The sequence below is a fragment of the Siniperca chuatsi genome, linkage group LG8, assembly GCF_020085105.1.
Source record: "Siniperca chuatsi isolate FFG_IHB_CAS linkage group LG8, ASM2008510v1, whole genome shotgun sequence".
In the NCBI taxonomy this organism is placed as follows: Eukaryota; Metazoa; Chordata; class Actinopteri; order Centrarchiformes; family Sinipercidae; genus Siniperca; species Siniperca chuatsi.
This window is the reverse complement of record NC_058049.1, coordinates 1,132,645-1,159,454: the sequence shown is the minus strand read 5'-3', so window position 1 is coordinate 1,159,454 and position 26,810 is coordinate 1,132,645. Positions and strand designations below refer to the sequence as shown.

The window sequence follows — 26,810 nt, the reverse complement described above, 5'->3', positions numbered from 1 at the left end:
ACCGTTAGTAGCTGAAAATAACACAAACGCTCAGTAACTAAAGTTCATGTTACTTTCCAAACAGCTGCTGAGAGAAAAGTAATATTGATGATTCACTTTATGGTGAAAGAGAAGTTTCCTGTACTGAAGCCACACACAAGAAATGCAAGGTTGTTCCACAAAGACTGAGTCATGCTGTTGGCAAAGTGTTAAATAAACCAAAAGCTTGTTTCCACACACACACACACACACCTGACTCTCTCCTTTGGGTCTCCGAAGGACTCTCGGAGACGAGAGAAGTCGGGGTAGAAGTGGACGGACGGAGAGACGACCTCCAGCAGACCCGACTGGATCTCTGCTGGAAAACTGAGACACACAGATGATGTTAGCTTCCTTTAATGTTCACAGCCGATTATTGTTTTCTTATATATATATTAATATATACATTATAACATAACACAGTGTCTTTACATGTCTTACAGACAGAGAGACAGAGAGAATATTTTAAAACTAAAGAAAAACAACAGTGGTGGAAGGTAACTAAGTACATTTACTTAAGCACTGTACTTTATGCTACTTTATACTATTTCTCCACTATATTTTGGGGGCAAATATTGTACTTTTCACTCCACTGCATTTATTTGATAACTTAACTAGTTACTTTGCAGATTCAGATTATTAAATACAAAATATTAATGATGTATTATTATAGATTAAACTACCCAGCTGTAAATAAAGTAGTTGAAGTGAGCTCCACCTTCACCAGCTGCAACATTAAAGTGATTAATGACATTAATGCATCAACAACTGTTATCCAATAACAATCTGCATAATGAGTATTTTTACTTTTGGTACTTTGAATATATCTTTTGTAGAGTACTTTTAAACTGTGGTGTTACCACCATCACTTGATCTCCGCGACTCTCAGGGTGAAAAAGGAAACGTGAACACGGTGAGGGAACGTTTGTAATTCAAGACTAAACAGAAAACAGAAGGAGAAGGAAGGGAAGAAGAGGTAGGGAAAAAGAAAGATGAAGAGGAGGCAGAGAAGGAAAGAAGGACAGAGAGGAGGTGGTAGGAAAGAAAAGGAGGATGTGAGAGAAAGAAATGAGGAGGTAGAGAGATGGGAAGGAGAAAGAAGGGAGAAAGGATAAAACACAGGAGACAGAAGAAGAAGACAAGAAAAGCTGGAGAAAGGGAAGGAAAAGAGGATGAAAGATGTAGGTGAGAGGAGGAGGAAGGAGGTACAGGAGAAGAGGGAAAGAAGGCGATAAAGAAGGAAATAAAGGGTAAGGAAGGAAACAATGATGAGAAAGAAGGAAATAGAGAGGTAGAGAGGAAAAGGAGGCGCGAGAGAAGGGAATGGAAAAGGAAAAGGAGGAGCCGGGGGAGTAACAAAGGGAAAAAAGGAGGTGGAGGTCGGAAAAATCACACTTGATCTTAGAGTGTAAAAATGTTTTTCCAAAAAGGTTCCTGCTGCAGGCTGAGTGTGTGTGTGTGTGTGTGTGTGTGTGTGTGTGTGTGTGTGTGATAAATTAATCAGCAGTAACATGCTGCACTTTGACTACATGCTGTGAACAATGGCACACGCACACACACAGCTGTTCACACACAACTGTGATCAAAGGCTGCCGTGTACGAGCCGACACTTTAAACACAACACACACACAAACAAACACACACACACACACACACACACACACACACAGGAAATGAAGAATCCCATCTCGGGTCTGTTGCCATAGAAACGGCATCTCATCATGCAGGTGGACTTACAGGCGCTTCAGGTTGTCTGCTACACTGCTGGCATACTGTTGGTCAGCCTGGAAACACACACAGAGAAAACTATTTCAACAAGACACACACACACACACACACACACACACACGAACACACACTCAGGTGTTACTGTGACATCAGCAGAAGTACTAACCCCGCCCCCAGGAACAGGAGGTGATTTCGGTGTAGTGGCCGCACGCGGTACTGCAGGTCATGTGACGCATACTGGCCCAAACAGACCTCTCCCCATAAACAACCAATAGAAAAGGAGCCGCAAACCCCCGAAATTAATCTTCGTATGATCAGAATTTGATTCATTCCAACAACATCTGAAAAGTCTCCAAGAGCCGAATCACGAAATTACTTTTTGGGACGCCAACAGGAAGTGGCTCAGCCGGAGGAAGCAGTCAGGAAGTACCGATCCGGCTTCCATAAGCGGACAGAACGTTTGCTGTGTAATAGGACGCTCAACAGACCAATGAGAGAGCAGCTTACTGTTGAGGCTGTGCTGGTGGGGGCACGTCATCACAGTGACCATGTTTTATTTTCCAGGACGACCGCGAGGTAAACAGCAGAAACACTGTTTACAAAGTAGTCCACCTGCAGTGCGTGCGTGCGTGCGTGTGATTGGCCATCCCGGTGCGTTGCCGGAGCACGCCACTTTGCGTTGTGGAAAAGGTCGAGCCAGCTGTGTTGACTGAACTCGGCCTTACTGTTCACACTCTGACTTGCCAAGTTTCCATCCAAATGTAGCGCAAATTTTTTGCAGAACTCACAGAAAATCAGCAAAAGAAAATGCGAATTAATCCGTGTTTCCATCCAGTACCGCTATGCGAATAATAGACGTTAACCCCCCCCCCCGAGACAAACAGCTGGTGGAGCTGATCCTCCGGCCGCTGCCGTTAAAGCGTCGCAGAAGAAGATGATGACGTCATTAAAAAGAGCTCCAGTGGAAGCTCGGACGATGGGAAACCATGACGCTTCTGTTAGTTTCAGGTGTTGATGTGAGGAAGGCTCCAGCCTCCTCATCGCTCTCTAAGTCACAAGCTTCATGTACGTCATCATTTATTCCCTCAGTCTGTTTCCATCGCACTTTGTCGCATTTACGTAGCGTCCTCCCCATCCAGCTTTTTTTTTTAAATAGGCAAATTGAAAATGTGCATAAAAACAGGTGGAAACACACCTGCTGAAATACGCAGCATGTCAACTGCACTCAGCTGCCAGTTTATTAGGAACACCGAGCTAAAACTAACGCAGTCTAACACAACAGTCCTGCAGCAAACCCCCCCTTCATGAAGGTTAGAATTAGGTGGAAGTGCTGTAGAGAGGAGTTGTTCCTTTCGGAGGATGTAGTTTGGAATAAATTGCATTTTGTGATTCTAACGGGTGTTTCTAATATTTTGTCCAGCCCAGTCACATCAGTGAGAAGCGGCTTCCGAGCCCAGGTTTGCTGCTCGTTTCCTGGGAGACAGACGGCAAACGCAACAAGACGCATGTTTTCTGTTTCAGCTGCGTTCGTCGCCAAACTTAAGGCGGGCGGAGCTTCTCCTCAGTCTTCATCGTTCACACACACACACACACACACACACACACACACACGTACACTGAGATCATCTGAATATTTTTGTGCTTTTCTGCACTAAAACAAAAACACACACACTGTTCCCACTCGAACATCAACAACAACTTGAGCAATCGATGACATCACTATTCAGCCTCCTGCTCGGCCAATCGGGGCGCAGACGGGCTCCCTCTGGGACCCAATCATCTGGCTCTGAAGGTCGCTGTGAGGTCACACACACATGTTTCCACCAGCCGAGCGGAGCTGCAGCCCGTCAGTCTCTGCACAGAGTCTGTGGTTTGTTTTGGCGTCCTGGAGGTGCCAGCTGGGTGGAGTCTACCACAGAGCTCAGTGTTAACGAGGAGCAGACGCAGTGCAGCGCTGCTCGCTGCGGATGCCTCTCACTTTTTCCTGTCAATATTTACCGACAGAGTTTCTCGAGTTTCTGATACAAACACAGAGTTGTTGATGCGACACGTCTTTACATTTGAAGCATTTTAACAAGAATAAATCCTCGAGAGATTTCTTTCTGGGGGGGCAGAGTCCTCTGAAACAGACTGAGGGCATCTTGGGAGCCTAAAACCAGGTTCAGGTTTTACACAGCGAGGTGGTCGGCTGTGTGCCGAGCTGCAGGAGTGTGTTTCAGTTTGGTGGCAAACTAAAGCTCCAGCTAACAGATTCAAGGAGTTTCCATTAGCTGCACACGAGCTGAACCCAGCTGAGAGCGAGCTGTTTGGTCTGGGGACGGGACTCTTTCACCGCAAAGAACCCGTACACAGCTGCTCCACTGTTTGGTTCGGCTCGTTTAGGCCGGTGGTTGGCAAATAGCGGCCCCCGTGGGGCAAATCCGCCCCTCAAACTGAAATATTCGTGCCTCTGAGGAAAGCTGAAGTCCTGCCTTTCATAGTTTACATCAAACTTTTTGCATAATTCTTCAAACATCTACTGTAAATAACGTAAATACCAGGCTCAGGTAAATCCAAAACCTTAAACACATGGAGACGGGAATGATATTTGGACAGCGCACGGTGCTGAAAAGAAAGCCTAATAAACTTCCAAGATTAATAACAAGTAAATAATGTGGCCTATGTGACCAGAACTGTACTGGTTCTACTGTACTTTCATTTAACCACGACTGAAGGAGGCTAGCGTTTGTCGTAGTGCAACAGGATTAAAATAAACACAAACAAACAAAAGCTTTATAAATCAATATTATTCTTAAATGAATTAAAAGAAATAAACTAAATATATTGAAAACTCTGAATCCAACTACAGGTGTGAAAGAGACAGTGTGCAGAGCATTTGGTTCGTCGGTTTCTGCTTAGTGCAGTACAGAGGTAAGTGTTAAAGGAAATGCACTTGTACTGTAACAAGCAGCAGTAACACACACCAGCACAGAGAGGGAGTGTGAACAGTTTCCGTTCAAGCGTTTAGAGGAGCTGCTGAAGATAACTGGTCGCAGAAAATAACACAAAATACGATATTTCTTTGCTTTAAATAGTGAAGCTGCAGGTGATCTGATTTGTGCACAACATGCAGATACTCTGGTTTTTACGCTGCCTGGAGGCTTTTTGGCCTGTAAATCCAGAGTTTTCTAATTTAGTTGAATCTCACACAGCAGAAACTGAGCCACCATCAACCTGCGCAGGTGAGGGTGATAATCAACAACGACGACGTCTCCGGGACCCGAAACACGACGCGGCGTCAACAACATGTCGAAGAATCCGTTGCTCCGTCACCGTCTCCTCGTGCCGTCAGGCTGCTCAGATTGGACAGAGGATTTCAGAGTTTAGGACGTTTGGAGACGCTGCTGGCGAACAAACCACAGCACAAGTTATGAGCTGGAACGTTTTTCTGGCAGTTGGTTCCTATCACTGTCAGTTTCAGTGATTTTACACATTTCATTTCCTCCCATATTTTCTGTTTCCCTCCTCGTTCTGTTGCTCAGCGAGTTTGTTTTCATTTGTGTCTCCATTTGTCATTTTGATATCTTTCTTTTTCCTCCAGGCTGATATAATATTTAAAATCCCCGCAGGGTTTTTTGTTTTTGTCTCGCAGACACAGTTTGGAGTTTCCTCGCTGATGGATTCAGACTGAACTCAAGTTAAAGCAGAGCTCAGCTCCTCTTTCACTCCGACCACAGACGCGACGGGTGTTCAGGTCTGAAGGTCCAGAGATGTTCGTGGACTGAAGAATAAACTCGCCACACGGCGTCTCGGCAGGGTTCGTTTCTGCAGATGCAGAACGAGCAGCGGAAGCACTTAAAGCTTTTAAAAGCTGAGAGATGTGTACCATGAATTTTACATGACTGAAGGATGTTGCACTGTAAGAGCAAAAGCACATGTGACTTAACTCGGCACGGCGACACAAAACCAGCGAGCAGCGCCCCGCAGATCCACAACACACTCTTTCCTTCACGGGAACAGGTCTGTGATCAGAGCTCTTATGTCTCTGTTCTGCTGAAAGATATATAAAACCGCGAGTAGTGAAGACAAGGAAGGGTACCCTGGTTCCAGGCCGGACCAGATTTTACAAATGCTAAGGACGAGAGTCAAGCACCAGCCTGTATGAAGGGAGCTATGCAAACAGGTGACTGACAAGCTAATAATAAAGACACAAGGGTGCAGGTTTGGTTTACTGACGTAAAGTGATAAAACTGGTTTATTGTGCTTTCCGCAGTAATGGTAATATGATGGAAACCCTACATAAAATCATTGCCTTTAGAAATACCTGATACTCTGTGATGGATGTGTTGTATTTACTACACTGAGCTCTTATTTTTGACTGATGCCTAATTCTAGTGCTTTTTAGAGCAATATTCACTGCATTTACTTTTTCTTTTAAAGCTGTTAAGCAAAATCAGCCTTAAAAACTAAATGTGGAATGTGTGTTAGATTGAGGAACGCAACCTTTTTCATCATTAAATTACACAAAACTCCCCGGTTTCAGACGTCCGACTCGCTGCCCACATCGCAGTTTTGTTCAGCGATTCAAATAAGGTCTGGCGATGTGCTAACTGCGCTAACTGACGGTTGTTTCTGCCAGTTGGACAAACAAAAGAGCCAATCAGAGCTTTGTAGGCGGGATTAAGAAGTCGTCTTCCTGTGCCCGAGCCAGAAAAACGGTAACGGACGTTACAGAGAAGGCGCCGCAGGCTTCACGGTGATATCAGAAGCACTTTATTGATCCTCCGAGGGGAAACTCTTTTGTTCCAGTTATATGATATCGTTAGAACTTGTGACATGTGTGCAGCAAGTTGTCCCAGGCAGTGTCCCAGCACCGAGGACCAACTGCGAGCCGGCTCTGGGCCCAGGCACGGCTGCCAGATCTGGTGGCCAGAGCTTCATGAGGTTCAGCTGGAGCCCAAGAGCTCCAGCAGTTCTTCACCCAACGGTTCACTGTGGAAACCTGAACCACAGACAAAACATCTCAGCGTCCAGACTCAGAGCTGCTTTTAGGCTCCCACGATGCTCTCATTGCTGTTTCAGAGGGAAGAAGTCTCTTGCAGGAAGCTCAAAACGTGGGGGTAATTTTAGCATCATCAGTCAGTCAGCAGGACGTGGGCCAGCGCTGTACTTCGGCCAATGGCGGCGCATCATTCATCACGAGGCCAGTAAATAGATACGTCAGATTTAATCCGCCATTGGGCCGAGTCCAACGGTGGACTACATATAAAACCACAAAATGAACTCTGTACAGTCTGAAAACACATATGAAGACCACCTGATTAATCACAACACGACCACTGAACACACCGTTTCTACTGTTCTACGTTTTCCTCATTGTCATCAGACAATATGCAGACGTAAAACAAAACATTACATCTGAACATGGGATTTAATGACAACAAAAAACAGTCAGAGTTATAAAAATAAGGGTTCATAAGTTAAAACAACAGCAGCTCAAAGTGTGACCTTCATCACTGTTACTGCAAAACACACACACACACACACACACACACACGCTGATGTGTGGTAAATGACAGCATGCATACACTTCATACTAATGTAATTTCACAGCTTAAATGTTTCAGTGCGCACACACACACACACACACACACACACAATCATTGTTTTACTTCCCTGCAGCAATTTGAGGTTAGCGTTAGCACAGAAGCTAAACATTATCATTCTGTGCGTGTGTGCGTTGGGGTTCATTAGCTAAACCACTTACCTTGCGAGGAAGCGCACGCATCAACACACACTCACACTGACGGCCAATTACACACACACACACACACACACACACACACACACACTGACCTCTGCGACGAGGACGACGATGACGCAGTCCTCTTTCTCGGCAGCGCTGAGCTCTGACATCAGAGAGCTGAGCGTGTCGGTCAGGTAGGAGTGGACCTCCCTCTTCACGCTGGGAACCCCCATCACTATGGAAACTGCACACACACACACACACACACACACACACACAGAAAACAGAGAGATTTTAAATTTTAGGCCCGAGCGATGATGGAAGTTTGAAGAACGAGCAGATGGAGACGCTGCAGAGAAAGCAGAGGCAGAGAAGAAGAGCGATGGAGCTCAGAGTCAGAAAACAACAGGTGAGCTCTCGATTACATTCGGAGAAAGCCAGCAGGAGGGAAAGGATCCACACGACATATCGAGCAGCAAACAGCGAGGAGGTCAAAGGTCACAGCAGCCCGGTTACACACCGGTGTCTGTTTGCAGAGCAAACTAGAAGTTTCTGCCTCTATGTTCGCGGGGAGGTGAGCTCTGCCCCGGGCGGGAACGTTCCTCCTCACATCCGATCGGGTGGAACGAAACTCCCGCGTGACGCTGTCAGTATCAGTTTCACTGGGAAAGGAGAGCGGGCTAATCTGCTGCAGGTGTGCGAGACAAACTCTCTTAAGAGGTTAAGATGTCCAGACCGCAGAGAGCGTGTGCAGCGCAGCGTTCGTCTGTTTACGTGTGTGTGCTTCATTTGGCTAACGTCACCTCAGCGTTTTAGGTAGCATTTCATTACGCACTGTATGCACCGACTGCGTGACAAAAGCGTGTGGTGGGGGTAAAACAAGCATAAAGTGAGGAAAAAAGTTCATGGGAAATTGAGTTTGCAGTCGTGTATTTCGAGTGGCATTGAGATCAATTAAACTCACATTTAATTAAAACGCACAGGGAAGTGTTTTTACAAGCACTTCAAGTTCATTAGATAAAATATATGTACTCAGACAGGCCGTGGCGCACAAAGAGGCAGTAAGAAGAGACTGATAAAAACACACCAAATCCCCCAGCCCAGACAGGCCGTTACCTGGATCAGAGGCCTGGGAGGTGGAGTGTTTCCAGGAAATAGATGGAGCCACTGCTTGAATAATTCAGGGAAAGGGGAATGTCAAGTGTTTCCAGCGATTACACAGCTGGTAGCTCCAGTGGCATGGGAGTGTGAAACATTCCCAGCAAACAGAGCCAGTAGCAGCTCCAAAAGGCTGGGAGTGTTCGATGTTTCCAGCAAATACACAGAGCCAGTGGGGCCGTTCAGGGGCCCAGGGAGTGTGAAATGTGTCCAGCAAATACACAGAGCCAGGACAAATGAGGACGAGTCAGAGGTCAGAGTGTGAAAATCAGCTAACAGGAAGATAAATACAACAAAACACACACACACACACACACACACACACACTGTCCTGTATAACCTGCTTTTGTCTCCTTTATTCTCCAGACAAAAACACTTTGTGGTGAGCCTGTTTTGTTTCAAAAGATTTACAAAATAAATCAGATTTATCTCACACACACACACACACACACACACACACATATAGATAAATATATAAACATTTCTTGCTGTGTTTCTTCTCTTGGTTTTATCTCTCTGTCCTTTGCGGCACCATAAAGCACTTTTGGTCTGACTAACCTGTTTTACTCAAAGTGCATCATAAATACATTTGACTGCACACACACACACACACACACACACACTAATATCTTACATTTTCTGGTGTGTTTGTTCTCTCCGGTTTTATCTGTATTTATGTCCTCTGTGTAAAGCACGCTGGTCAGGAAATGGTTTACTAAGCAGAAGAAATGCTTTATAAATAAATTAGACTTGACACACACGCATGGACACACACACACACACACACACACACAGTGACCTTGGTCCAGCCTGGTTGGTGGAGTGTGTCAGGGGGGCCTCAGTGAGCTGCTTCCCCAGGGAAGATGCACTGTGCTGGGTTGCTGGTTCTGTTAGGTGCCCCGGGCCACATGTCTGTGTGTGTGTGTGTGTGTGTGTGTGTGTGTGTGTGTGTGTGTGTGTGTGTGTGTGAGAGAGGTGATCTGATGCAGGCCTTTTCTTATTTTCTCCCTGCTTTTAATACATTAATTAAATAAGCACATGTGAATAATCGTGTTTATTATTCTTGGCTTATAATATATTTTTTTTAAACCATTTTTCATAGAAAATGTCTGGTGTTTGTTTTCACCTCCGGTGCGTCCCTGTCCCAGGTGCACGGCAGGCAGCAGGCTGTCCTCTCTGTTCAGCAGGTGAGGAAGATGATGGAAGATGGAGGGAAGCTGCAGGACGTTTTTACTGCTGCTCACATTCCACAACTTCAGCCTCGTCTCCTCTGAAACAGAAAAAAAGACCAGGTGAGACCAAACATCACAGACCCGGTTAGACCCGGTTAGATTTATTCTAGGTGAGGCTAGACTAAAGCCATATTATACCACACTGCAGCAGATTATATTGGAGACCAGGTTAGTCCTGGCTGAACAGGAAACAGACCGGAGAGGCTGCTCCAGGTGCGGTTGATGTCTCTCAGCGCCTGTTTCTCGGCGATGGCCCTTTTGATCTCCTCCAGGACCAGATTCAGCTCTTTGGAGCGCCGCAGGTTCTCCTGCTCAGCCGAGTGGAGGCGCTCCCTCAACGCCAGGAACTCCCTCTGGTAGATATCCACGACATCTCCTGCAGAGGAGGAGACACAAGGTTTCTGGTTTTGAGAATATGCGGCACAAAACACCAAAACTGTGTTTCCATCGGAAAACAGCAAATGTCCCAAAACGTGTCGTACAATCAACACAGTCACACACTAAAATACAACACATCCAACACGGCAAAAAGCCGAACAGCCTTCTTTTCAACACAGCATCAGATCACAGGTTCACACCTACAGTACGGCCATTTAGTGGTGGAAATAAAATAAACAGACGCCAGGTTTTATACTCTGAGCCGCAGAGCTCCACTGTCGTCCACAAACTGTTAAAACACACCAGCAGTCAGAATAAACCAGCTCTGCTGCACTGGATGAAGGAACACGTCACCCAGTGCAGCAGAGCACTGGGTGACGAACACACACACTGTACACACTTTATTCTGACTCCGCCCCACACACACCGTCCTGCTGCCCCAAACACTCACTACAGCACCACATGTGGATTCATCCGCCGCTGGAAATAGTCCCCAACAGATGCTCTGTTTCCTCCTGTGTGTTTGTGAGCAGCTGAAATCACTGAGCCGTTTTAAACAGGAAACTATAGATCTGTGTTTTTAAAGATTTACGTCCTCAGCAGGAACCAATGGGCTTCATTTTATTGCAGTTTTTCTAATTTTAAGGCCGCTGAAATATCTAGATTATAAAGTCAGTACTGTATGTCACAGCCAACAAAACCAACGAAAGCCTGGTGCTACAGATAAATACTTTTAAATAAGTTTATCATCACGGAGAATAATCGCATTATTGGTCAGGAAAATCTCAGTTATTTCCTCAGATGAAAAGAAACTACATATCTGTGAGGTGTTTTTAAAGATTTACGTCTTCAGCAGGAACCAACGGGCTCGGAGCTGAGCGCCGCAGACAGGAAGTCAGACGGTACTGAGGGACGGACCGACATGTTGCATTTGCAGTTTGAGAGCACAGTAGCAGAAGTGCATCAAAAAATGGTTAAAAACCTTAAATATTATCAACCAATCAAGTTTTTTCTCAATTTTTGGGGCCTGTGTTTGACTTGACAAAGTCAGCTGTGGAGGTTGTCCCTCCTCAGCTCCACCCAGACTCCACATCCTTTGCCTCAAATTAGGAGACTGTGGATCCAGAAGCTGACAAATGATGGCGGTGAGAGGTAAAACCAAACCTCAGGCTTAAAACTGTCCCTTCAGAGACCCGTCTGTTACATCACAGTCATTACAGGATATGTTTTTATATCGTCTGCACGTCTTTATTAAAGCTGTGAAGCTTCACGAATCTGTCTCCATTTTACAAAACTGAATACCGGAGATTTCTGATTGATTGTAGCGTAGGAGGAGAAGACAGATGTTAATGCTGTTGGACATTTAATCGGCGCATGTCAACGATTTATTGCATTGATTTATCATTCCACATTTTTCATGCGTCCTCAATACCGTGCGACAGAGAGAAAGCGAGAGGCAGCTTTAGGCTTCGTAGGATTACAGGCAGAGAGAGAGAGTATATGTGGGACTGTACCAGCTTGTCATCATCAACAGGTAGAGAAAAAGAAGACATAATCTGAGCGGAAACATGAAAATAAAACGCTAAATCCTTCATCTGCTGCAGCAAACAGCATCCATCATCCCTCTCTGAGTTAATGCTATGTGAAGGTAAATCTGCGGTAATCCCTGTTCGACTGACATGCAGCCATCTCCATTCACTTTATTCAGTCCACTGACTCTAATATCACAGCTGTTTATCAGACTGCATGTTGCTGATGTGGTTTATAAAATAACAAAGGACAACATGAACAGTTCAGTCAGTCTGAGCAGACAGACAATGAGCTTTAAAAAGGTTTTAATTTAACTGTTTATATGCTCCAATATGCAGCACAATATATATTTAAAAAGTATACTTGGTCACATTTTAGTAAGAAGTCTACCTGTTATCTGATCTGCTCCTGTTTTAATTTGCTCTTGATATAAACTCAACACTTCCTCCATGTTTACCTGTTTGTCTTGATAAATTAAGTATAATGTTTATTTCCACTAATTCCATCAGTACAACAACAGAGTCAACACTTTCTTTGGTTAACAACAAAACTGTTTTCATTCGCAAATTATAGATTAGTCATGCTACAATGCTGTTTTCTTCTTGCTATTAAGCTGCTCTCAATGAAACTCAACACTTCCTGCACGTTTCAAATTAAATGTATTCAAAAACACACTGACTGCTTTTAATGTTTATTTATGTTGAATTTACCATGTGAACCATTCTACTACAATAAAAAAACGACAGGTAATTCTGACTCTTTTTAAACCTAGCCTTTATTAGGGACCGGCATTTCTTTGTGCAGCCTTTATTTGAAACCTCTGGCCTTTATTTGAGAATTTACAGTATTTATTGATGATGTGAGCACCGTTTACACACAGACTGCAAATATCGGTCGCGTCACGTTCCACAAATGATTATCGCTGCTAATTGCAGATAAATTTCAGTCCAACAGGTTCTCACATGCTGCCTGCAAGTACGGCGTCTGTTTTAGTGAAACGCGTCACGATGAGTGAGGGGAAATGATCGAACAGCAGACTGCATGTTGTAATGAAACTGATCACCGCCTGCACCCTACACATTTTCAAAATACTCAATTTTAAAACATTTAAGCGTGGAACAAGTGTACATGTAAAAAATGTTAGTGAACATTTCCAGTGACCTTTGCACCACACTGATTACAACTGATGCTACATGCAGACTATATACTTGATCTTTTTATTGTCACAGTAAACTGAATAAACTATATTTGTGACAATATAAGCAAAGACCTTCTATGAAAACACAAATATTGAGATGAAATTAAAGAAAAGACACTGCAGGCAAGACATAATATATATATTTATAAAACTTCTTTCATGCACTTGTTAGAAGCCTCTTCAATGTAATTGCTCAATTTTCCCCTTTTATTTCTGTCCATTCATGGAAGCATGGACATTATTTCTGTAACCATAATTTAGTTACAGGTTTCAAAGCAGACATCCTTAAAATGTTAAGTAAATATGCTATATATCGTTCTTACAATTCAACTTTTATAATTATTTTTCCCCCAGAATCTCTCCGAAAAATACACCAGAAAATATGACTATACGGTTTTCACTACGTCCTCTACAAATTTAATTTCACTTCAGCTATCAAGATAGGAAATTCACTCAATTCAGTGTAGATAAATAACAGGTAATTTAGACCTGATGGTGGCGCTAAAGGAACAATCACGGAGCAGGAATATCCACAGCTGAGATTCACGGAAATCTGACCAGTAGTTGTTTATATCTCATGTGTTTCTCCTTAAATACAAAACCAGTGTTGGGTTTCTCTCTCAGCTGAACCTTAATAGATGGAAAAGTAGAAGCGAAAACACACAGAAACTCTTTTTCTGTAATTTTGCTGTAATTATTCCCCCAAAACCCCCATTAATGGAGCACAATAGTCACATCTGTTTGGCTGATAACTGAAGTGAGTTTCTGAGCGCGCACACACACAGCTCGCTGATGAGTTTTTAATGATGCTCCTGCCCAGTTATTTATCTGCTCTGATGAAATAATCTGCTTCCTGCAGCAGTCAGTCTGTTAAACAGCCAACTCTGTTTCTGCAGACTGAAGGAAAACCGTGTAGTTTCATCTGAACACCGAAGACGGCGCAAAAGTGATTTAAAATCCTCACCGACAACATGACGCAGAGATACGGCAACGTCAAATCAAGCACTATTAAAAAGACGGGGTTAGCCTAGCTTAGCATAAAGCTGGCGGCAGGGGGAAACAGCTAGCCTGGCTCTGCCCAAATACTCTAACACCTCTATAGCTTACTGATTAACCTACCTACAGCCTCATGTTACCTTACAAATGGAAGAATTATCACAAAGTGATGCTTTACAGATGTTCATTTTAAACTCCCTCACTCTGATACTCTGATACTCAGGCAGATATCCTGAGTTTGGGTATAAGAATCGGTTTCGGGGAGAAACGGTGCGATCGGAGCATCTGGACTGCACACACTTCGAATGGATGCTGCGTTAAAGATGCTCTCTGCATGGTGGCTCAAGAAAGAAGCTCTCACTGATTCTGAGGAACCTGATGTTTACGGTCAATATTTAAATCAATGAAACACTGAGCAGAGCCGCTGGAAACATCTGGACGACACATCACAGCATCTGCAGTTGACCAGATGTCCACAGGAAGAAGAAACAAACACCAAGGAATGAAGACAGAAGTGTTTAAAAGATCGGCAACAGCTGGTTTTGTCCCACTAGAGGCCAACTATGACTGAGCATGAAGCTAACGTTAGAGGCAGTGTGACTGCATAATAAATCTATGTAAAGATGTGAGTGGATACGAACGGACAGGTGGCATAAGAAAACTTAAAAACATAATGATTCTCAAGTTCTTCACCTATAAGGAGCATCTTTTTGTCTGATTTCTAAGCGGATTAATGGACGCTTATTCTGGATGGACAGAGGTAAGTGAATCTAAAACTATGCGTTTCATGTCTGTGTGTTCAGATTTGACGGAGTTATGACGGCGAGAAGAAGGCGTGTCCATTTTTCTTTTGGCAGAAAACCTCTGGTCCACCATCACTCTCAGGTCAAACTTTACATGTTTAGCTTCACTCTCGGGTTCTGGCTCCACAAATACATAAATCAGTTTGTTTTGTCCGTCCTTTTCACATTGTGGCTGTAATGTAAACACTGCAGCCTCTAGGGGGCGCATGCGGGACTTTAAACTGTATCTGACAGACTTACGGTGGTTTAAGAACTTTTTCTTTCCGGTTAAAAAAGGGGAAAAGGCGAACAAAATTGGATTTACAACCAAGCCAACACACAGTACACAGTGTGTGTGTGTGTGTGTGTGTGTGTGTGTGTGTGTGTGTGTGTGTGTGTGTGTGTGTGTTCACTCGGCCTATTCCAATAATTAAAATAAAGACAATAACATAAATAACGGGAAAGTACAGCCATCGTGCGGGGTCAGAGGTCACCAGCCTGCAGCGAGGAGACGCCACACACACACACACACTCACTCACTCAGATCAATAGCTGAATGTAGACGGATAAACAGCACTAATACACTGTAATCCTACACTGTAATACCACACACACACACACACACACACACTTCTGACATACAGAGTTGGGCGGGCAGGTTGAGTCATCATGTGGTAATGTGTGTGTGTGTGTGTGTGTGTGTGTGTGTTAGTGTAATAATATAATAGGCACCAATCACAGGGTGGAGACCACCCAGGTAATGAGATTACCCAGCATCCTCTTTCTCTCACACACACACACACACACACACACATTACTGCAGGATGACTCACAGTTAATGGTCTTCTGGTTTTTCAGTTGACAGGAAGGAGGAGGTTGTGGGGTGTAAATGAGTCCTGATGCTCCTCGCTGATCAATAAATGTGTCTCAGTTTTTAATCGTTAGTCTGATATTGATTGATTGACAGATTCTGGTGGAGACTGTCGAGAGAGAAGACACCGTGAAGCAGGCTGAAGACTCGCCATCACGGTCAATGAAACTGGTGAAACTGGTGAAACTGGTAGGAAACCACTGAGACGTAAGTTTGTATTTTATGGAACTTTTAACTTTACAGACTCCTCTACACCTGACGGCTTTAGTTACTTTTCAGATTACAAACAAAAACACGTGACAGATTATAAAATCCAATGCTGTGTTATAGATTTAAATAAAAAGCATATAAAGCATTTAAAATGCTGAGTACTGTTTACATGTTAATGCATCACTAATAACGTAATATAATGATAAAACACTGACAAATACTTTTACATTTTGCTGATAATACTGTTGGTATCACTGCTTTTACTTTTGAAAATGTCTTCCACCTCTGCAGAGGAGGTTCGTGCGGTTTGGTCGTGAAGATTAGAAGAGGGTCTTGAGATCCGCTTGTTGGAAACTGGTTCTGACTGGATTTTGGTGTTTAGAGAAGACAAGATAGCTAAGTACACGCCCGTCTTTGTGGCCTTGTCCTTGTCGTGGTTTTGGGGTTTTTGTCCCGTTACTTCCTGTTTTATTTTGTAATTCTCTCCCTCCCGCTCGTGTCTGGTGGTTTTGCTTCCTGTCTTTGATCGCTGTCATTGGTTCCACCTGTGGCTCGTTGTCTGTGTCTACCTGAGGGTGTTAAGTCTGTGCGTTTCCTTTGCTCCGTGTCAGATCGTCGTCGTGCCCTGCGTTCGATCCCCGGTCCCGTGTTCCTCGTGCCTACTGGTTTGTCTTTACTTTCATACGTCTCGTTTTCGGATTGGGCCTCAGTTCTGCTGCCTGCATATTTTTGGGGACTTGTATTAGCTTTAGTTATTAAAGCTCGTTTTTGTTTCTTCAACCTGCCGGCCTGGAGTCTCGCATTTGACAGTTATTTGGTTATATCTATAGCTGGCACTGTACTGTATTTGCTGCGTGGAGTCTGCTTCCTGGAGCCGGTACTGTAATAAATACATTTATTTAAGACAACGCAGTCTGACCAGAGTGTTTTTTCATTCATCAGAAACCGTGTAAACACAGCCACAGTTGGAATAATCCCATATTCAGTAAAGAGACAAGGTGGATAAACAAAAGAATGTAAACACAGTCACTAAAAGCAGGATCACGTATGATACGCTCGGCAGTGTTATTAGCGATATGGTGGTGATATCAACGGGTGAAATCTGCCCCTGAACTGTGAATCAGAACAGACCGCTGTTAACCCCTTGTGTCAAATATAAATCCAGCATTACTGCAGAGAAAAGATATAAAGCAGAGTGCTGGTCCTGAGTAACACCGAGAGATGATAACAGATATTCATGGTGTCAGTTTCAGCTGAAACAAGTGCTCGTATCTGTTTACGTGGTTGCCGTCACGTTACTACGAAGGAAAGCCGGCGTGGTTTAAAAAAAAGTTTGGGAACTGCTAAAAAATTAACTTTGAAATTGATTTGATGAACCTGAAAGTGTAAAACGGGAAACAAAAAGGTATTGTGTGAAGAACAGGACAAGAAGATCAAAACCACTGAACCGCCGTCACGTTAATGACTTTATAAGTTGTTTATAAATGTATTAATTGATAAATCGGTTACAGTTTAGCTCTTAAAATAACGACATTTATTTTCCAGCCTCCATCTGCAGAGATGGAAATTTAGTTTGTGCCGCCGACCGCGTACTAATAAAGAGAAAGTGTGTTTGGCTACATGTTCATCTTCATGCTCACACACACAGAAACTGGAAGATCCTTTTCACATGGCTGAGCTTCATGGACAGATTGGTCTGGCACTTTCTAACGAAGTCCCTAACGAGGTCTCTAACGAGGGGTCTCCCAACACCCCCCTCCCCCCTCCATCTCACCCCCGGCAGATGGTGTTTAATCAGAGAGAGAAACGCACGCACACAGAGGGCGAGATTAATGAATGAACAAGTGATGTTAGTCAGTTCAGTTTCTGTCATTTACACCAAATTAGCAGTTATTACAGCAGATACTATAGAACGAGTTACAGGAGCTGCAAAATGTTAAGTGGCATTTATTAACACCCAGAGGAAACAACTCCAGGTATCAAGTCTGACATTTTGTCCAGAAAAGTCTGAGAAACAAGTATAAGAAAAACAAGCAGGTTAAAAACTCTAAATAGCTCGAAATAACACTTTGACACCAGTGGGAATTAGAAAACGTCAAACAGGATGTCAGACCAGCACCAGGGCACGACGAGGACAGCGGACAGGAAAGAGGAGAGTTTTACCTGCTGAGTCAGTGATGTGTTTGTTAGAGGAAAGAAGGGAAGGAAATGAAGCTGCTGAGTCAACTAACAGCGACGGGACGGTCACAGTCCCAGAGCAACAAAGCTACGCAGCAGCCAAAAACGCTAATTCAACAAATGCACAGCACTTGTGGGTAAAAGTCACTAGTTTGTTGGTTGTGATGTCGCTAGTGTGTTCGCAGGTGGTTGCTAAGGTTTTGGAAATGGTTTCAGAGGCGTCGATGAAGCGTTTGCTGCGGTTTTATCGTAAGAGGTTAACAGTGATTGTTTTTCTGCAAATCTGGCAAATTGATTAATTGTATTTTTTAAGCAAAAAAAGCCAAAAAAAGCACCTGTTCCAGCTTATTAAATGTTAATATTTGCTTATTTTCTTATTCTTCTATTACAACAAACTGAATATCTGGAAAAAAAACGTTACCTTTACATTTTATTTTCAGATATTTTATAGAACAAATGATCAAATCGAGAAAATAACCGACAGATGAATTGATTCCCCATCGATGTATGTTTTCCTCTAGCTTAATCTGAATCCAACCTTACCCCAACCAGTCATCACTGCGAGCCCTATCCATAATCCAGCGTTAACCTCAGCCCCTGAGGGCAGCGCTATGAAAAACATTATTCGAAGGGGAGTGAATGTGATGCAGCTGCTGCACACATCAACCCGCAGTGACGCGCCTTATATTGGCACTATCGTATCAGCAGCGGTAGTCTTCAGACTCGTTGGGAGAGTTAGTGAGTTTGTGGAAATCTGGCCGAACCACTGGCCCTCAGAGTGCTTCTCCATTCTCCTCTATGGGGCCAAAAAAATAATCTCGCATAGCAGCAAACACGCTGACGAGCTCCGACAGCAGGAAGAAAGGGTAGAAATACGAGCCCAACAGATGTTTGGAGTTGTGTCTGCAGATCTGAGTCAACAGCAGGACTTCCTTTGCTCAGTCTGAATCCCATTCATTCCAAACTCAAACTGAGAGCAGATCAGTGTCATCCTGTTTATTACATTTACATGACTTCAGACTTCACTGGAGTTTAGCTGGTTCAAGCTAGCCTGTCCGTCCATGCTGAAGTCCCGTTTGCCTCGTGATAATAAAGTTTTATAATCCATCAAAACCACTTACATTAAGTGAAACAACTTTAATTCAAATAGAGCTGGATGAGCTAAATACCCAGAGTTTGGAGTGTGAGGGCGTCAAACTGACTCTCTGAACCTCTGCCATTGGGTTTGTGCTTCGTCAGTAGTGTCAGTGTTGGGAATAAACTGCCGTAATCTGTCTGCTGTTACAGGAGGAGGAGTGGGATTGTCTTATCTACTATTTATGTTGCTGCAGAGCCGAGTTTTGTTGCGCAGTGGCTCGTCTACAGCTTCTGACCTGCTTTTCTATATTTCCGTCTTCCGGATGAACTAAGGTGATTTCAGTCTGGCAGCGTCAAAGGAAGTAAATTATCCCCTACACACACACACACACACACACACACACACACAGAGGCCAGCAGGTATGCGAGGAGTGTGAACACACTTGGCAAGTCAAGGCTGGAGCTTCAGGATAACGACATCATCCCCCTTTCAGCATCAGAGTAACTGGAATCCAGTTCATCTCATACCGTGGACACAGGAAATCCACATAGGTCAACAGTTTAACCATTGCGCTCCAAGATACAGCAAATTAAACTGCAGGAAACCATAGCAACAGTACCGTATGCATCAACCTCACCATGGGTTAAACTGACTGCAAACACGCTTTAAAAAAATGGAGGATTTAACACAGCCGACCTTTGTTACTCTGGTCAGTGGATAAATGAGCTCCCAGGCGTCAACATAGAGAAATCTTCTCTCTCACAGTTGTTTTGCAAACATGAGTAAATACTTTCACCAAACTTTAGTACGTTTAGGAAGTTGCAATGTCACATTCACCAGAAAAACAAATGTTTTTTAAAATTGTTTTTAAATAGACTGAAAATTGAGCAGAGTTTGGTTGGTGGCTGGTGGGGTTCTGCTAGGAGGATTTGGACTTGACCGTGGATTTCTCTCTCTGCAGCAAGTTTGAAATGTATTTTTATAGCAATGAACAGAAGACAAATTTGCCATGAAATGAATTTGCTGTTTGGTTCTTTTATTTCTGTGCCCAGTGTTGGGTAGCCCGGTGGTCCAACGGTTAAGGTGCGTACCACACAACCGCCATGTCCACGGTTTGTTTCCGGCTGGGGACTTTTGTTACTCTCTCGTTCACCTTGTTTCCTGTGTCTCTCCACACTGTCGGCTGTCAGGTAAAGGCAAAATGCCACAAACGTTAAGGCTCATGACGGCAGATTCACCTGACTTTAAGGGTCTGCACGTCGGCTCCTCGGCAGAATCCAGAAACCCCCCTCCCCGCTCTGTGTTCCTTCTAAAACCCATCCATCTATTTTCTGCTGCTTATCTGGTTTCAGATCGTGGTCAAGGTATCCCAGACCTCCTTCTCCCTAGCCACATCCTCCTGGAGGATCCGGAGGCATTCCCAGGGCTGATGGGATATTTAATCCCTCCAGCGTATTTTGGGTCTAAAAGGACGAGTCTAGGAGGCTCCCTGATCAGATGTCTCAACCCCCTCAGCTGGGTCCTTTTGCGGTTCTGGATATCTGAACTTGTCAGCCTTTCTTTGGACTGCTGGTCAGACCAACATTTAAGACTGAAATCAGTTCATTTCAGAGGAATTACCCCGATAGGTTTCACTTAATCCAGTCAAACATTGGTGAACTTTGAAATGCAAATTTGTGCCGTTGACTGTGGAAAGAGCTTAAAAGCTACACAGTTCATTAGCTGTGTTGCACCGTCTACTTTCATATAACCGACCCCTGCCTTAGCATAAGCTGCTCCACATGGTTTGCAGTCAGCTATGAGACGGGAATTGATAGTACAAATAATAAAACTGTGTGAACGTACTACCAAGCAAGCTGGTTATGAGAGCTATTGAGACTAGTGCAAGCACGTTCCCTGCCGGCTAGTGTGTTCGCGGTTCAGCTAAGTAGTTCGCCCTGCAAGAAGTCAACATGCGACCGAGCTTCTAGCTCAACCTATTTCACCAGGACACCTAGACAGACTTTGCTGAACCTCTTTCTGCAGGCCGCTGATACCGACGATCTCTTTTCTTTTATGCGTATATGCACGATTTCATTGTCCGCTCTGTTGACCTGTTTTCTTATGTTTGTAAAGCACTTTGGTCAGCTCACGTTGTTTTAAAATGAGCTAAAGAAATACATTTGACTTGACTTTTGTGTACCATCGAGAGCTCGTGACAGCAGCTGACGTTCAGGACGTCGACTGACCAACAAATCGAGCCTTCAGGCTCAGCTCCTCCAGAACAACGTTCACATCACTGCCGAAGTGAAAGTTTGAGCAAAGTGAGTTGAACCTAACTTTGAATGTTCACTCCTCGCCTGCAATTTTTCACACGACTCCCACAATCCTCCTCTGCTGTTCACGCTGATTTATAATGTGAGAAGACGCTCTCTCTCCGTCCTTGGTTAACCTTCTGTAAAAACAACATGATGCCAAGATCCTGCATCTTATCTTCAGTTCTGAAAGACAGCCAGTGTGATAAGAGCTAAAAACCATCCACAACGATGGAAAACAAGGAGGCGAACAGAAACTACATTCAGACCGGGGCTGAAGTTTGAACAGCAAAACAGATGAAAGCAAAGTGCTATTCTTCTTTTCTTCCACTAATTCACACAGATCAGAGCACAGAATGGTAGGAACATTAGCATTCAAGCCAGACGGACTGAAACACAGAGAGCAGGACGAAGCAGCAGGACGGCCAAGAAAACCGACAGCAGAACAACAGACAACAGCAGAAACTAAAGAGCAGCGCGGACACAAAGGAGCAGAAAGCTGTTAGGAGCATTAGCTTGTTAGCCAAAAACGCTGAATGAATGACATAAACAAAGGCGGCTTCTGTTTTTCCTCTCCAACACAAAGACAGACAGATGGAGAAAGAATGATGGAGAAAAGGCTTAAAATCTTAAAAGCATCAGTCTGCTCTCAGTCAGGTGCGTCTGTCAGAAATACCACGGCTGCGGAAAAACGTGCGTTTCCAATCAGAAGGCAGGTGTCCATTTAAATCTTTAATCGGGATACCTTAAACAGATGCTGCTTTCAATGTAGGGGGACGCATTCACCGTACGGTTTGACGTACGTTGATAAACTTGATGGACACTGCTGCCAGGAAATTTTGTGTTTTCATGCTGAAAAACAATAAAAAGGTGACAAAGATGAGCAACTTCGACTCGAGCTCCACTGTTTATAACTGTAGGTCATCGCAGGCCGACGTGCGACAGCTTGTCAGGATCTGAGGAACTCCTGAGCTGGATTTTGTACTGACAGAACAGCTGCTGTTCATCTGTTTTATCAGTCAAATCGGAGTCAAGTTGATCCTAAAAGCCGAATCCTGAATGATCCTCTGCGGCTTCGCTTACATGTTGACCGATTTCACACTGAAACGGACACGAAGCAGCTAAATGAGTCGTAAAAGGCTAACGTCCGATATTAATACTCATGTTCAGTGGTGGAATGTAAGTGGGCCCACTCAAGTACTCAAGTACCTCAAATTTGTACTACTTTATACTTTTACTCCACTACAATTCAGAGGGGAATATTTTACGCACTAAATAAGATAACGCATCATGTTTTATAGGCTCATCACATGTTTTGTAAGTGAAATATGTTAAACTACACAACAGTATATAAGACATTTCAAATAAGCTCCAACTACGGCAGTAAAATGCTAATTACACATGAATGCGTCAGTAAAAATAATCCGCTAATATAACAGTAAAACACTCACAGGGGTCATTTTCAGCTTTATGAGCAATTTTACTTTTGATACTTTAAGTACATTTTGCTGATAATACTTACGCACTTGAATGCAGTATTTACAGAGTGTGGTATTAGTACTTTTACTTAAGTAACGGATCTGAATACTTCTTCCACCGCTGGGTTTATTATTCACTATATGTCCAACACACACACACACACAGTCTCGTCAGTTCAAACCCAAACAGTGTCATCTAACACCATGACTTCATTGTACTGTGTGTGTGTGTGTGTGTGTGTGTGTGTGTGTGTGTGTGTGTGTGTGTGTGTGTGACTTGTATACATACAGTCTGAGCTCTCGTTTCAGTCGATATCTGGAGTGGATTTGTGTTTATTTGAGCCTTTAGTCAATACTGTTTGTCTGAGTGTGTGTGGGTTGAAATGAACCAAACCGAGAGACTACAAGCTCAGAGAGTCATTATCACACACACACACACACACACACACACACACATACGGGTCAGTTTGGCAGCGCTCAGATATTTTCACATGCCGCTTCCTCTCAATATCAGCTGTCACATCCAATAGGAACAGAAACAAAGAGATGGTAGGAACAAAACTCTGGCAGCGTTTGGGTTCCTACCCTCCTGTCAGACCACATGAACTCACTGGTTTCACTGGGTTTAACCGGGATTCAGTTCCTGACTTCTTTCTGACTTTTAGTCAGAGTCGAAACAACCTGCATGTGGATCAGAATCAGAAACACTTTATTGATCCCCGAGGGGAAACTCTTTGTTACAGCAGCTCACCTTTACGTCAGTGCACACAGGAGAAAGAGCTAGCAAATAAATAAATATAAAACACTATAAAACAGGTCAGAAAATAAATGAAGTACCAGGTGGGTATAAGTATAAAATAAAATAAGTGTGAGGTACAAAGTGGGTTTACCAGTTGATGATAATAACACAGTATAAAGTAATAGTGCATGAACTGTCAAGTTAAATGTAGCTTATTTATAATGAGACGGAGGATATTACACAGCAGTAATGAATGAATATCAATATCAATAAATAGGAAAACTAATATTGCACAGCAGTATTAACACAGAATATTGCACAATTATGTCAAGTATGGCAGAGATGTTAATGATCAATGTCCAGTTTAGTGACTTCGGTCATACAGACTGACACTTAGAGGAGGAGTTAAAGAGTCTGATGGCCACAGGCAGGAATGACTTCCTGTGGCGCTCTGTGGTGCATTGTGGGGATGAGTCTTCCGCTGAAGGCGCCCTTTGTTTGACCAGCACGTCATGGAGCGGGTGGGAGACGCTGTCCAAGATGGCGTGTAGTTTGGCCAGCATCCTCCTCTCTGACACCACCGCCAGAGAGTCCAGCTCCACCCCACAATGCCACCGGCCTTACGGATCAGCTTGTTGAGTCTGTTGGCGTCCGCTACCCTCAGCCTGCTGCCCTCAGCCTGCCCCTCAGCCTGCTGCCCCAGCCTGCTGCCCTCAGCATGCTGCCCCAGCATGCAACAGCATACAGGACAGCACTGGCCACCACAGACTCATAAAACATCCTCAGCATCGTCCGGCAGATGTTGAAGGACCTCAGCCTCCTCAGGAAACAGAGGCGGCTCTGGCCCTTCCTGTAAACAGCCTGAGTGTTCTTGGTCCAGTCCAGTTTGTTATCCATGTGTACTCCCAGGTACTTGTAGTCCTCCACAATGTCCACACTGACCCCCTGGATGGAAACCGGGGTCACTGGTGCCTTGGCCCTCCGCAGATCCACAACCAGCTCCTTAGACTTTGTTGCATTGAGCTGCAGATGGTTCTGCTCGCACCATGAGACAAAGCTCCCCACCACAGCCCTGAACTCAGATCCACCACCGCTGACCAGCTCCTTTGACTTTGGTGTAGATGGTGAGAGGAAGGAGAGAGGAGTCTTCCCCTATTTTCTGACATGAACAGGCCACATTATTTTTAGAGGACAGTCATACCCAAATTTTCACTTAGGAAGAAATACTGAAATACCCAAATTCACGGAAGAAATATTGAAGTAGAAGTACTATTGCTGCTGCTGCTGCTAGCTGTTCAGAGGCTGCCAACATGGCTGCCACATTAGCATGTGTGCTAAAAACAAAGCAGCAGGCTGAGCAGCAGAGAGTCTGGGCAGGACGAGGTCAGCGAGGCGTTCAGGAGCAGACAGCTGGAGGAAAACGCAGACTCAGACTCACTGAGTTTCATTTGACATTTGGCTGAAAATCTGAAACGTGTCGCGAAGATCCAGAGCGACAGACTGAAGGATCACAGCTGACAGAGAGGCTAACCGACTGCGGTCTGTCAGTCCGTCTCCTGCTGCGCCACTCGGTAACCACGACAACCGTGTGTGTGTGTGTGTGTGTGTGTGTGTGTGTGTGTGTGTGTGTGTGTGTGTGTGTGTGTGTGTGTGTGTGTGTGTGTGTGAAGGAATCGACTTGACTCACACCATCTCCAATCACTCATCACACACACACACACACACAGATGAGGTGAGATGTCCTCTAGACTGTGAAGCGTGTCCTTATCCCCCTCGCTGTCTCTCTGCTGCTGCAGCCAATGATAACATGAACACACACACACACACACACACACACACACACCTTAGATATATTCTGTGTGCGCTCGTGGCCGATTAATGCCCTCTGAATACTAACGCACACAGAGTGGTGGAGGACATGTTTAGATCTGTAGTTTAAAGGCCCCATCAGTGGCACTGCGGGAACGTTTTCCCCCTGTTTTGTTTGAGTGACTGTCCTCAGGAAGTCACATAAACAAAACAGCTGCAAGAACGGGAAGAGGGGTGTCTGTTATAACAAGGTGCTCCCCATGTCTTAGTGCAGGTTGCAACCTTGCAGGTGATACAAGCCGTAGAGCTGCCGGAGAGCTGGAAAAGCTTCAGATGGTGCAGAATACAGCAGCTCGATGAGCAAATATCGAAATGCACTCTGCTCCCACGTGGCTGAAGGTTGAGGATAGTTCAGTTGTAGTTTATTAACTTTGTTAAGAAGTAACCGTACTGTTTGTATTATTTTCTGGAAATACACAGTTATCAAACAAGGCAGGTGAGCGGAACCAACGCTCTGAAACAAACAGATTTCTCTCTCGCTGGAACGGTTTGTCACGTTTTATATCTCAAGAATCTACAACAAAAGGTTTAAAGAAGCAGCTGACGGCAGGCCTGAAAGTAAAATAGGCTTCAATGTTTTTCAATATGGATTTTTAGATGAACTGAGATTATTATTGTTGTTGTTTTGTTTTACTGTCAAATCGATTTAAAATTGTTCTAATTGCTTTAATCTTTTGTACAAGTGCGGTTCTGGTGTCATTTTATTGTTGGATGCAGTGTAAGTACATTGTTCACTGTATGAAGTGTAAAGTGCAAAAATTGACTATGTTTTTTATTTGAATGTGGACCTCGGGAAGGGTCGCCAAGGCAACAGCTATGGGGATTCCCAATAAACAATAAAATAAAGACTTGCACGAGCACGATACACAAGGGAACATTTTCACGCTAGTCTGACGCTATTCCACTGACTGACAGCTGGTGGCAGCGAAGTGCCAAGAAACGTAAACCGGAAAGGACAAAAGGAAATAGACGACTGCGAGCTAGCGAGCTAGAAAGTGCCGTTGCAAAAGAAGAAGAAACAACGTCTGACTGTTAAGTGGAAACTCCACAGGGGACCTTAAAGAAAGTGTATAAAAACATAACAATGTTGAAGTGTCCATGAGAAATAATACTTATGCAGTTGACTAAAGGCTACAGCTGAGCTTTCAAAGTAGACGTCTGATATTCAGTTGAAAGCTCAGCTAGAAAAAGCAAGTAAGTGAACCAAGAGTTGAGATTATTTGGTCAAATCTACTTTCCCAGAATTAATTTTCGTGCTCAAACTTTTAGCGAAAATGGACGAAAGGTCCTAAAAGTGCTCAGGAAAGTGAACAAATGAGCAAACTCCCTTCACTGATGAAGACCATGG

The 26,810-nt window shown here is 44.1% G+C and overlaps 1 protein-coding gene across 3 annotated transcripts in view; it reads right to left on the bottom strand.

The window, feature by feature from the left end:
* mgat4b (alpha-1,3-mannosyl-glycoprotein 4-beta-N-acetylglucosaminyltransferase B) overlaps positions 1–26,810 on the bottom strand; it is a 105,309-nt gene that overhangs the window by 40,306 nt on the left and 38,193 nt on the right. For all 3 annotated transcript variants that reach the window (XR_006378827.1, XR_006378828.1, XM_044204826.1), the window contains 5 exons: positions 10,058–10,237; positions 9,756–9,899; positions 7,582–7,715; positions 1,756–1,802; positions 232–345 (listed from right to left, as the gene is read on the bottom strand). Coding sequence is in view for 1 of the 3 variants with exons in the window: in XM_044204826.1 (XP_044060761.1) it covers positions 232–345; positions 1,756–1,802; positions 7,582–7,715; positions 9,756–9,899; positions 10,058–10,237 (619 nt within the window). In the remaining 2 variants the exon portion in view is untranslated. The remainder of the gene's footprint in view (positions 1–231; positions 346–1,755; positions 1,803–7,581; positions 7,716–9,755; positions 9,900–10,057; positions 10,238–26,810) is intronic.